The sequence below is a fragment of the Patagioenas fasciata genome, chromosome 33 (genome assembly GCF_037038585.1).
Source record: "Patagioenas fasciata isolate bPatFas1 chromosome 33, bPatFas1.hap1, whole genome shotgun sequence".
NCBI classification, from domain to species: domain Eukaryota; kingdom Metazoa; phylum Chordata; class Aves; order Columbiformes; family Columbidae; genus Patagioenas; species Patagioenas fasciata.
This window is the reverse complement of record NC_092552.1, coordinates 114,431-126,815: the sequence shown is the minus strand read 5'-3', so window position 1 is coordinate 126,815 and position 12,385 is coordinate 114,431. Positions and strand designations below refer to the sequence as shown.

General features: G+C 68.5%; 2 protein-coding genes across 7 annotated transcripts in view; one reads left to right on the top strand and one right to left on the bottom strand.

The window, feature by feature from the left end:
* SPTBN4 (spectrin beta, non-erythrocytic 4) overlaps positions 1–8,065 on the bottom strand; it is a 32,289-nt gene extending 24,224 nt beyond the window's left edge. For 2 of the 6 annotated variants that reach the window (XM_071800830.1, XM_071800833.1), the window contains exons 1-14: positions 7,560–7,938; positions 7,104–7,456; positions 6,579–6,721; positions 5,083–5,234; positions 4,142–4,315; positions 3,971–4,062; positions 3,464–3,544; positions 3,231–3,346; positions 2,903–3,015; positions 2,023–2,210; positions 1,830–1,947; positions 1,240–1,398; positions 274–576; positions 53–203 (exon numbers count right to left, since the gene is read on the bottom strand). In XM_071800830.1, coding sequence (XP_071656931.1) covers positions 53–203; positions 274–576; positions 1,240–1,398; positions 1,830–1,947; positions 2,023–2,210; positions 2,903–3,015; positions 3,231–3,346; positions 3,464–3,544; positions 3,971–4,062; positions 4,142–4,315; positions 5,083–5,234; positions 6,579–6,721; positions 7,104–7,456; positions 7,560–7,907 — 2,491 coding nt within the window. In that variant the 5' untranslated portion in view covers positions 7,908–7,938. Of the gene's footprint in view, positions 1–52; positions 204–273; positions 577–1,239; positions 1,399–1,829; positions 1,948–2,022; positions 2,211–2,902; positions 3,016–3,230; positions 3,347–3,463; positions 3,545–3,970; positions 4,063–4,141; positions 4,316–5,082; positions 5,235–6,578; positions 6,722–7,103; positions 7,457–7,559 lie in introns of all 6 variants that reach the window. The other 4 variants (XR_011736137.1, XR_011736138.1, XM_071800831.1 and 1 more) reach the window with 4 other exon arrangements.
* Positions 8,066–8,431: 366 nt separating this feature from the next.
* On the top strand, positions 8,432–11,089 carry BLVRB (biliverdin reductase B). Its single transcript, XM_071800761.1, has 5 exons — positions 8,432–8,447; positions 8,839–9,003; positions 9,420–9,623; positions 10,042–10,173; positions 10,834–11,089. Exons 1-5 carry the CDS (start codon positions 8,432–8,434, stop codon positions 11,001–11,003), a joined length of 687 nt encoding a protein of 228 aa, XP_071656862.1. The 3' UTR covers positions 11,004–11,089.
* The last annotated feature ends 1,296 nt before the right edge of the window (positions 11,090–12,385 follow it).

The window sequence follows — 12,385 nt, the reverse complement described above, 5'->3', positions numbered from 1 at the left end:
GGCCCCAGTGACCCGGCCGGGGCGCCCGGGCCCGCGCGCGTCCCCGCGTCACCTTCCAGCTCGGAGAAGCGGAGCGCGGCGGCGTTGAGGGCGCGCACGCGCTCGGTCTGCGCCGCGATGTCGGCCTCCAGCAGCCCGTGCTTCTGCAGGAGGTCCTCGGCCTCCAGGAGGTGCTTCCCCGGCTCCTTGGACACCAGCAGCGCCTGGGGGAGCCACGCAGCGGTTGGGACCGTCCCGCCGCGCCCCCCGCCCCGCCGCGGCCCCCGGCGCCACCTGCATCTCCTCCATCCAGTCGATCATGTAGACCATCTCCTGGAAGATCTTCTGCAGCGCCAGGTGCTGCTCCAGGCGCGCGCGGCGGGCGCGGAGCAGCTCGGTCAGGAGCCCCCACTGCCGCAGGACGTTGTCCCTCTGGGCGCCGATGCGCTTGGTGTCGTAGTAGCCCTCGGACTCCATCTCCACGGCCAACTCCACCACCACCTGGATGCGCTCGTGGTAGGAGGAGATGTCGGCCTCGATGGCCTCGTGCTTCTTCATGGCGGCCTCCACCGCCGGCAGGTCGTAGCCGAAGTTGTCCTGCGGCGCGAGAGGTGGCGGCACCGCCGCGGTCAAGCAAGGAGCCCAATGAGGCCACCAATGGGGCGCCACCACCCAAAGGTTGGGTTCGCAGGACATCCCACCACCCAAGAGTTGGGTTCCACGGGGGTCCCACCGCCCAACCCTTGGGTTCCTCAATCCCACTCCAGCCGAGGAGAAGACCCAGGAGGTGCCAACACCCAACCCTTGGGTCCCATGGGGGTCCCACCACCCAATCCTTGGGCCCCAAGGAGGTCCCACCACCCAACCCTTGGGTCCCATGGGGGTCCCACCACCCAACCCTTGGGTCCCAAGGAGGTCCCACCACACCCAACCCTCGGGTTCCTAGGGGGTCCCACCACCCAACCCTTGGGTCCCATGGGGGTCCCACCACCCAACCCTTGGGTCCCAAGGAGGTCCCACCACACCCAACCCTCGGGTTCCAAGGGGCTCCCACCACACCCAACCCTCGGGTTCCAAGGGGGTCCCACCACCCAACCCTTGGGTCCCATGGGGGTCCCGCCACCCAACCCTCGGGTTCCTAGGGGGTCCCACCACCCAACCCTTGGGTTCCTAGGGGGTCCCACCATCCAACCCTTGGGTTCCATGGGGGTCCCACCACCCAACCCTTGGGTTCCATGGGGGTCCCACCACGCCCCCCACCTGCGAGACCAGGCGCTGGTTCTCGTTCAGCCACGTCTCCCTCATGGCCACCTTGTGGTCGAAGCGCTGGGCCAGCAGCTCCAGCTTCTCCTGCCGGATCAGCTCGTTGCGCAGCGCCGCCTCCCGCTCGTGCTCCGCCTTCTCCAGGCGGGTCCAGGCCTGGCGGCGTGGACACCGGGTCAACCAGGGATGGACGCAGAACCCCAGGGATGGACGCAGAACCCCCCAAGGATGGACAGAGAACCCCAGGGATGGACGCGGAACCCCAGGGATGGATGCAGAACCCCCCAAGGATGGACAGAGAACCCCAGGGATGGACGCGGAACCCCAGGGATGGACGCAGAACCCCCCAAGGATGGACAGAGAACCCCAGGGATGGACGCAGAACCCCAGGGATGGATGCAGAACCCCCCAAGGATGGACAGAGAACCCCAGGGATGGACACGGAACCCCAGGGATGGACGGAGAACCCCAGGATGGATGGAGATCCTCATGGAGCAGAGGATGGAGACCCCCAAGGACAGATGCAGAACCAGCGGGGGGTCCCCAGCCCTTCTCGAGGTCCAGGACCCGCCGCCCGCCCCCAGCACCTTGTTGATGTCGGAGATGCTCTTTCCCTCGCTGGGGACGTAGAGCTTGCGGTTGTTGGCGCGCAGTTTGCTCTGGATGGTGAAGAGCAGCACCTCCAGGTTCCCCTTCTCCTGGAACCTGCAAGGGCACAGCGCGGCGGTGACGCCGCAGCCACCGCGGCCGCGTTGTCCCCTCCGGGCCGGGGCTCCTCACTTGACCGGCTTCTCCAGCGTGCAGAAGGCGGTGAAGGCCTGGAGCTGCTGCTGGACGCCGCTCAGCGAGTTGGCGAACTTCTGGGTGGCGATGACGGCGACCGTGTGGTGGATCCAGGCCAGCAGCTCGGCCGCCAGCGCCTCGTACCGCCCCGCGATGGCCTCCACCTCCATGGCCTGGTCCAGAACCTGCCGGCGCGGGGACGGGGTGCACAGCCCGCACAGCAAGGGTCGCGGCGTCCCGGGGGGCAGGGATGGAGAACCCCAACAGCGCAGAGGATGGAGAACCCCAAGGGTGGAGAAGCCCATGGATGGAGAACCCCATGGAGCAGAGGATGGGGAACCCCAAGGGTGGATGAAGAACCCCATGGAGTAGAGAACGGAGAACCCCAAGGATGGAGAACCCCATGGAGTAGAGGATGGGGAACCCTAAGGGTGGATGAAGAACCCCATGGAGTAGAGGATGGAGAACCCCAAGGGTGGATGAAGAACCCCATGGAGTAGAGAACGGAGAACCCCAAGGATGGAGAACCCCAAAAGGGTAAAGGATGGAGAACCCCATGGAACAGAGGATGGAGAACCCCAAGAATGGATGGAGAACCCCATGGAGCAGAAGGTGGAGAACCCCAAGGATGGAGAACCCCATGGAGCAAAGGGTGGAGAACCCCAAGGGTGGAGAACCCCAAAGAGCAAAGGATGGAGAACCCCAAGGAGCAGGGATGGGGCATCTCATGGGGCAGAGGGTGGAGAACCCCATGGGGCAGAGGATGGAGAACCCAAGGATAGATGGAGAACCCCAGGGATGGATGGAGAACCCCAAGGATGGACGGAGAACCCCAAGGCGCTCCAGAACGTGTTCCAGAACGTGTTCCAGAACCCACCTTCCCGATGCGCTTCCCCTCCACCGCCAGCGCCTTCATCTTGGAGAAGTAGTGGTAGAAGGACACCACGTAGGTGATGATGGACTTCTCGTCGGGGTCCTCCATGTTGACGTCTGGCGGGGGTGACACGTGGGTCCCCAAGGGCCCCCCAAGGTCCCCCCAGGTCCCCCTGACCACCGCGGTCCATCCCCAACCCCACCCCCAACCTCGGGGCCCCCAAAAACCCATTGGAGGTGGAGAACACGGCGGGAGCGGTGAACGGGGCGCTGGGGACACCTCGCCCCGCACGGACGGACGGACAAACGGACCCCGTGGTGTCCCCCCCTACCCTCGGGGTCCAGCAGCTTGCTGAGCCCCAGCTGCTGCTCGGCCGTGTTGAACGCCTGCTGGAGGTTGTAGGTCGCGTTGGACTTGGTCAGCTTGTGGAAGTCAATGAGATCCGGCCTAGAAGGGGACAACGGCGCGTCGGACCCCGCCGGGGACCCAGGCGTCCGGGGGGGACCCAGGCGTCCGGGGGGGACCCAGGCGTCCGGGTGGTCCCCAGCTTCCCGGCGGGCGCACCGGTGCCTGTGGATGAGGGCGTTGAAGGCCAAGCCGTCCCGCCAGCTGGTGGTGAAGTTCTGGATGTTCACCTCGGGGTAGCTGTGGGGACGAGGTGGCGGTCACGGGGTGGTGGGACTGTCACCTTGTCCATGGGGGATCCATCCCACCACCCGTGGGGTCCACCCCACCACCCAAGAGGTCCACCCCACCACCCAAAGGGTCCACCCCACCACCCATGGGGTCCATTCCACCATCCGTGGGGTCCATCCCACCACCCAAAGGGTCCATCCCACCATCAGGAGGATTCATCCCACCACCCAGAAGGTCCATCCCACCACCAGGAAGGTCCATCCCACCACCCATGGAGTCCATTCCACCACCAGAAGGTCCATCCCACCACCCATGGGGTCCACCCCACCACCCGTGGGGTCCATCCCACCATCCAGAAGGTCCATCCCACCATCCGTGGGGTCCACTCCACCACCCAGGAGGTCCACCCCGCCACCAGGGGGCGGTCACACCCACCCCGCTGTCTTCATCTGGCACCAGAGCAGCAGCGCGTCCTTGGCCGAGCGCGTCTCCCGGTTGTCCTCGGTCTTGATTTTGATCACCTGGATCTGGGGAGACGCCGGGGGTGCCCCATGACGCCGGGCGCCGGGGACACCGCTGTCCCCACGGCGGGGACGCCCCGGGCACCTGGAAGCGCAGGATGATGGTCCAGATGAGGCCCAGCGTGAGGCGGTGGTTCCCGTCCACGATGTCGTGGGAGCCCACGTTCTCCAGGTGCACGCGCTGCTCCTTCAGGAACTGCAGCGCCTTGTCCACGTTCTCCAGCGAGTGGATCCGCATGCGGCCCCGCGTGGGCTTGGGCTGGGGACAGCGCCACCGTCACCCACCCGGGGCCACCGCCCACCTCCGGCACCCCAATGATCCCAAACCCATTGGAGATGGGAGCTGGGTGGTGGTGACGGTGACATTGAGGTCCCAACTCATCCCAGCCTCAACAGAGATGGGACCTGGCTGGTGGGAATGGTGACATTGAGGTCCCAAGCTCAACAGAGATGGGACCTGGATGTGGTGACAATGACATTGAGGTCCCAACTCATCCCAGCCTCAACAGAGATGGGACCTGGGTGGTGGTGACAATGACACTGAGGTCCCAGTCTCAACAGAGATGGGACCTGGGTGATGGGGACAATGACACTGAGGTCCCAGTCTCAACAGAGATGGGACCTGGGTGGTGGTGACAATGACACTGAGGTCCCAGTCTCAACAGAGATGAGACCTGGATGGTGGGGACAATGACATTGAGATCCCAAGCTCAACAGAGATGGGACCTGGGTGGTGGTGACAATGACATTGAGATCCCAAGCTCAACAGAGATGGGACCTGGGTGGTGGGGACAATGACACTGAGGTCCGAAGCTCAACAGAGATTGGACCTGGGTGGTGGTGACGGTGACAGGGGGTCCCCAGTAATCCCAAACCCAACAGGGCTGGGTGGTGATGGTGACAGGGGGTCCCCGGTGACACTGGGCGGTGACAGGGGGTCCCTGGTGGCGCTGGGCGGTGCGGGGGTCCCCGGAGGCCCTGGGCGGTGCGGGGGTCCCCGGAGGCCCCGAGGGCAGCAGCGCTCACCAGCTGCTCCCCCGAGAGCAGCTCCAGCAGGCGCGTGAGCGCGAAGCCGTCGCGCAGGTCGCAGTACAGGTCGCCCACGCGCAGCGCCGCGCGCGCCAGGTGCGCGTTCACCCACTTGGTGAAGGTTTTCTTCTGCACCGCGTCCCGCTCGTCTGCGGGGACACGGGGACACGGGCGGCCGCTGGGGAGCGGGGACACAGGTACCCGGGGACACGGACACGGGCGTGGGGGAACGGGGGACACAGGTACCCGGGGACACAGGCGTGGGGGAACGGGGGACACAGGTACCCGGGGACACGGGCGTGGGGGAACGGGGGACACAGGTACCCGGGGACACGGGCGTGGGGGAACGGGGGACACAGGTACCCGGGGACACGGGCGTGGGGGAACGGGGGACACAGGTACCCGGGGACCCGGGCGGCCGCTGGGGAGCGGGGACACAGGTACCCAGGGGACACAGGCGTGGGGCAATGGGGGACACAGATACCCGGGGACATAGGTGGCTGGTGGGGAACGGGGGACACAGGTACCCGGGGACACGGGCGGCCGCTGGGGAGCGGGGGACACAGGTACCCAGGGGACACGGGCGTGGGGGTATTGGGGGGACCCAGGTATCCAGGGGACCCAGGGGTGGGGGAATTCGGGGACCCAGGCATCTGGGGGTAGGGGACCTGGGGGTGTGGGAATTGGGGGACCCAGGTAGCCAGGGGACCCAGGGGTGGGGGAATTGGGGGGACCCAGGCATCCAGGGGTGGGGGAATTGGGGGGATCCAGGTATCCAGGGGACCGGGGGTGGGGGAATTGGGGGGACCCAGGTATCTGGGGGACCCAGGGGTGTGGGAATTCAGGGACCCAGGCGTCCAGGGGTGGGGGACCCAGATGTGTGGGAACTGGGGGGACCCAGGTATCCAGGGGACCCAGGCATCTGGGGATGGGGGACTCGGGGGTGGGGGAATTGGGAGGACCCAGGTATCTGGGGGACCCAGGTGTCCGGGGGTGGGGGATCCAGGTGTGTGGGAACTGGGGGGACCCAGGTATCTGGGGGACCCAGGTGTGTGGAATTGGGAGGACCCAGGTATCTGGGGGACCCAGGTGTGTGGAATTGGGAGGACCCAGGTGTCTGGGGGACCCAGGTGTGTGGAATTGGGAGGACCCAGGTATCTGGGGGACCCAGGTGTGTGGAATTGGGAGGACCCAGGTATCTGGGGGACCCAGGTGTGTGGAATTGGGAGGACCCAGGTATCTGGGGGACCCAGGTGTGTGGAATTGGGAGGACCCAGGTGTCTGGGGGACCCAGGTGTGTGGAATTGGGAGGACCCAGGTGTCTGGGGGACCCAGGTGTGTGGAATTGGGAGGACCCAGGTGTCTGGGGGACCCAGGTGTGCGTGATTTGGGGGAAACGCAGCCATCCCGGTGTGAGGGACCCACACATCTAGGGGACCCAGGCGTCCGGGCAGGAGGGACCCAGGCGTCCGGGCGCGGGGGGCAGGACCCACCGGCCAGGGCCTTGATGCGGGAGCACTCGAAGATCTTGGCGGTGGCGGCGGGGTCGTCCCAGCCCCGGGGGGGCTCGGGGGGCTCCCAGGGGCCGTTGTTGTTGTTCGGCTGCTCCATGTTGTCCAGCTCGGCCGCCATGGGGCTGGGGGACACACACAGACCCCGGGGGGACCCGGCCCCCCAGCACCCCCTGAATTCCCACAGCACCCCCGCGCCCCCCCAGCACCCACAAAGTCCCCCCGGCGCCCCCACCTCAGCCCCCCCCCAGCAGCAGGATCGGGCCCCTCTCGCCGGTCACCTTGGGCGACCCCGACACCGCACCCAACCCCCCCTCCGGGACCCCCGCACCCCCCCGGGACCCCTCCCCCACCCACAGGAGCCCCCCCCCCCCGCGTCTCGTGTCCCCCCCCGGTACCGAGGGTGGGGGTGGCGGGGGTGCTGGGGGATGCGGGGATGGGGGGGTGGGGGGGACACCGCGGGGGGAGCTGACAGCGCGGGGGGGGTGACACGGGGGGGACACTCACCGGGGGGACGGACACACGGACACGGACACACGGACACGCTCCCGGGTCCGCCGGTCCCGCCCTGCGCACCGGAGCGCGCGCCGCCGCAGCCCGCGGCCCCGCCCCTCCCCCCCCAGCGCGACGGCGCAAACGGGAACGTGCCCCTCCCCCACCCTCACGTCCCCCCGTATCCCCCCCAGCCCCCCACATCCCCCAGGGGGACCCCGGAACGCGGAGGCTGGTGCCGTGTGCACGGGGGGGCAGGGAGAGGGGGACGTACGCACCGGGATGTATGGACTGGGGGGGCACAGGCTGGTGCCGCATGGACCGGGACCCCACAGACTGGGGGGGCACAGAGCGGAACGGTGCACGGACTGGGAACGTATAGACCGGGAATGTATAGATTGGGGACCTACACATTGGGGGTGCCCGGCCCGACACCCCCCGACCCCGGTCCCGAATCCCCGGAGCCAAGACCTGGGGGGCGGAGCCGAATCTCGGGGGGGTGGAGCCGAATCTCGAGGCGGGGAGGAGCCAAGTCCCGGGGGCGGAGCTGCGGTTTGAGGGCGGGGCCGAGCCCGGGGGGCGGAGCTGCGGATTGAGGGCGGAGCCAAGACCCGGGGGCGGAGCCAAGGCCCGGGGGTGAAGCCCAGTCCGGCAGCGGGCGGCGGCAGCTCCGGTGTCCCCCGGTGTCCCCCGGGTGTCCGTGTGTCCCGTGTCCCCATGTCCGTCAAGAACGTCGCCATCTTCGGGGCCACCGGCCGCACGGGGCTGGTGACACTGGCGCAGGCGCTGGAGCAGGGTAGAGGGGACGTGGGGGGACATGGGGGGACATGGGGGCACGGGGGATGGAGGGGACACGGGAACGTGGGGAACATGAGGGGATGGGGAGGACAGGGGGGACACCCCGCGCCCCCAAACCTGCGGGGACCTGGGGACACGGGGGGTCAGGGGGTCCCTGGGGTCATGGAAGGGTTGGGGGCACTGGGGTTTGGGGGGGATGGGAACTGGGGGGCAAGTGGGAGCTGGGAGGCGCGGGGGGGCCATGACCAGAATGTATAGAACCCATGGGGACCATACAGCCCCTATAGGGATCGTATGGAGCCCATAGGTGAGGCAGCCCCAGCTCGTTGGGGCCGTATGGATCCTACGCGGGGCCGCCCCCCTGCCTGGGGCTGATAGAGCTTATCTGGGGCTGACAGGGGCCATATGGGGCCGATAGGGGCCATAGGGGGCTGATAACGCCCGTTTGGGGCAGGCAGAGCTCCCATGGGGTCATATAGAGTCTCTATAGGGCAGGTGGAGGCTGTATGAGCCATACAGAGCCCATATGGGGCAGGTAGAGCCCTATGGGGCCTACATGGGGTAAGTGGAGTCCCTATGGGCCCTATAGAGCCCATATGGGGCAGGTAGAGCCCTATGGAGCCGCAGAGACCCTACATGGGGTAAGTGGAGTTCCTATGGGCCCTATAGAGCCTCTGTGGGCCACACAGCCCCTATAGGGGGCAGGTACTGTCACCCCCACAAAATTGGGGACCCAGGCGTCCGGGCGCTGTTCCCCCCCCAGCAGAGGGGACCCAGGCGTCCGGGCGCTGCCCCCCCAGCAGAGGGGACCCAGGCGTCCGGGCACTGTTCCCCCCACAGCAGAGGGGACCCAGGCGTCCGGGCACTGTTCCCCCCACAGCAGAGGGGACCCAGGCGTCCGGGTGCTGCCCCCCCAGCAGAGGGGACCCAGGCGTCCGGGCGCTGTCCGCAGGGTACGCGGTGACGGTGCTGGTGCGGGATCGGGCCCGGCTGCCCCCCCTGACCCCTCCCCCCGCCCGCGTGCTGGTTGGGGACGTCCGGGACCCCGAGGTGGTGGCCGAGGCCGTGAGGGGACAGGACGCCGTGATCATCACGCTGGGGACACGGGACGACCTGGGTACGGGGTCCCAACCCGACCCCCCGGCCCCCCGGCCCCCCATCCGGGACCCCAGTTCCCTGGGACCCCCTTGACCCAGGGGTCCCCAAATCCTGTAACCCCATAATGTGGGGTGACCCCCGGGACCCCCCGACACCCCAACACCCCCTGGCTTTGCGGGACCCCCCACCCTGTGACCCCATAATGTGGGGTGACCCCCGAGACCCCCCCGACACCCCAACACCCCCTGGGTTTGTGGGACCCCCACCCTGTGACCCCATAATGTGGGGGGACCCCCTTGCCCTGTCACCCCCTTGACCTAAGGGACCCCCACACCAACACCCTGTAACTTTGGGGGACCCCCTTGTCCTGGGACCCCATGATCCCCCCATCACCCCCAAACTTGGGGGGCAGCCCCATAACCCCGTGCCCCCCAGGCCCCACGACCGTCATGTCCGAGGGCACCCAGAACATCGTGGCCGCCATGAAGACCCACGGCGTGCACAGGGTGGTGGTCTGTCTGTCCGGTGGGTGTCAGTCTGTCTGTCTGGTGGGTGCCGGTCTGTCTGTCTGGTGGGTGTCGGTCTGTCTGTCCGGTGGGTGTCCCCTGTCTGTCCGGTGGGTGTCGGTCTGTCTGTCCGGTGGGTGTCCCCAATATCCCCTGTCCCCAATTTCCCCCCAGTGTCCCCCATGTCCCCAGTGTCCCTGTCCGTGCAGCGTTCCTGCTCTGGGACCTGCAGCGCATCCCCCGTGTCCCCAATGTCCCCCCCATGTCCCCAATGTCCCCTGTCCCATGTCCCCAGTGTCCCCTCAGCGTTCCTGCTCTGGGACCTGCAGCGCGTCCCCCATGTCCCCAATGTCCCCTGTCCCATGTCCCCAATGTCCCCCCAGCGTTCCTGCTCTGGGACCTGCAGCGCATCCCCCATGTCCCATGTCCCCAATGTCCCCTGTCCCATGTCCCCAATGTCCCCCCAGCGTTCCTGCTCTGGGACCTGCAGCGCATCCCCCATGTCCCATGTCCCCAGTGTCCCCTGTCCCATGTCCCCAATGTCCCCCCAGCGTTCCTGCTCTGGGACCTGCAGCGCGTCCCCCCCCGGCTGCTCCCGGTCACCCAGGACCACCTGCGCATGCAGCGCCTCCTGCAGGACTCGGGGCTGCACTGTGTCTACGTCATGCCCCCCCACATCGCGGGTACGGCGGGGCCCCCAAACCCTGCACCCCCAGATCCCCCAGTGCCCCCAGTGCCCCCAGTATCTCCCAGTGCTCCCAGTATCTCCCAGTTTCCCCATTCCCCCAATCCCCCCCATTCCCCCTATCCCCCCCAGTATCTCCCAGTCCCCCCATTCCCCCCAATTTTCCCACTCCCCCATTCTCCCCAGTGCCCCCAGTATCTCCAGTCCCCCCGTTCCCCCCAATGCCCCCATCCCCCCCAGTCTCCCCATTCCCCCAATGCCCTCAGCCCCCCCAGTATCTCCCAGTCCCCCCAATCCCCCCAGTTTCCCCAGTATCTCCAAGTCCCCCCAGTCTCCCCATTTCCCCAGTGCCCCCAGTATCTCCCAGTCCCCCCAGTATCTCCCAGACCCAGCAGCCTCCCCAGCCCCCCAATCCCCCCAATCCCCCCACTCCCCCATTCTCCTCAGTCCCCCCAGTATCCCCCCAGTCCCCCCAGTGCCCCAGTCTCCCCAGTGCCCCAGTCTCCCCAGTGCCCCCCATCCCCCCGCCCCCCCCGTCTCCCCAGTCTCCCCAGTGCCCCCCATCCCCCCCCGCCCCCCCGTGTCCCCAGTGCCCCCCATCCCCTCGTCCCCCCACCCCGCGGTGTCCCCAGCGTCCCCAGCGCCGGTTCTCCCGCAGACGACCGCCCCCTGACGGGCTCGTACGCGGTGACTGTTGGGGGCTACCCCGGGGGGGGGTCGCGCGTCATCTCCAAGCACGACCTGGGGCACTTCCTGCTGCGCTGCCTCCGGGACACCCAGTTCGACGGCAAGAGCGTCTACCTGGCCGGGGAGTACCCCCGGGAGTAGGGGGACCCCCCCAGGCCCCCCAAATCCCCCCACCCGTTGTTTTCCCAACCTGGATCCAGCTTTTATTAGAGTGCTCCTCTAATTAACCCCTCCAGTTTAATTGGGGAGAGGGGGCGTCCTATGTGCCTGGGGCGACTCCTATGGGGTTGGGGGGGGCCTGGCGAACTGGGGGGTTTCTATAGGTTTGGGGGGGATCCTATGGGTGTGGGGGGTTCTATAGGGCTGGAGGGGTTCCTGTAGGTCTGGGGGGTCCCCATGGGTCTGAAGGGGCTCCCATGGGGCTGGTGGGGTTTCCTATGGAGTCGGGCTCGCCCCCCCCAATCACACACCCGTTTCCCGCGGGAACCGCTGCCGCCCTCGCCCTGTATGCAAACGAGACTCCGCGCCGCCACCAATCAGAGGGGAGCGTGGGCGGGGCCTCGCCCGGCCCGGCGGGGACCACGCCCACTGCGTGCCCGTATGCAAATAACCCTCCCCAGCCGCCCGGCCCATTGGCCTCGCTGCCACAGGCCCCGCCTCCAGGAGCCGTGAGGGGCGTGGCTTCGCCGGGCCAGCGCGGGGGACGTGACGCCGCCTCCTGATTGGCTGCGCGCCGCGTTCCAAACCCGCTGATTGGTCCCTGAATCGCCGGTATGTAAATGACGGGTCCCCGGCGGGTCCCCAGTTTCCGGGGGGGGCTGTCCCCAATTTGGGGGGGGGGGGAGCCACGTCCGTCCCCACTCCACGCTGGTCACCTGCCACTTTAAGACCCCCCAACACACCCCGGGGCGCAGCGCCCTCTGGCGGCGGGGAGGAGGCCGCCACCGCTCCTGGAGTGCCCCCCTCCGCCCTTTCACCCCGAGGCCACGCCCCCTCCCTCCAAGCCCCGCCCCCTCGCTGCCCCTCCCGCCCGCCCGCCGCCGCGCGCGCCGGCCGCGGGGCTGCCCTCGCGCCGTTCCGCCGCCCCCCGATTGGCCCGCGCCCTCGCGCCGCCGGGTGAGTGACCCCCCCCCCCCCCCCCCCCCCCCGCCGGCTCAGTCTCCCCCGCGGCGCCGGGGGGTACGGACGGGGATCGGGGCTCCGCTGCCCCGCGCTCCCGCCAGGGCGGGCCCGGGCCTGGCGCCGTGGGGCCTGGGCCTGGCGTGGGGCCTGGCGGGCGGCGGGAGGCGGGAGGGAGGGTCCCCGGCGGGCTCGGGCTGCTCCCCGCTTCCTGCGCCCCCGGGGCGGCCACGGGAGTTGTAGTTCCGGGTACGGGCTGGGGCCTGGGGGGGAGGGGGGAACTACAGCTCCCGGCGGCCCCCGCGCGGGGGGTCCTGGGCCTCGGGGGGAACGTGGGGGGTCCTGGGGCCTTGGGGGGAACTTGGGGGGTCCCGGGGGATTTTGGGGGGTCCTGGGGGAACTTG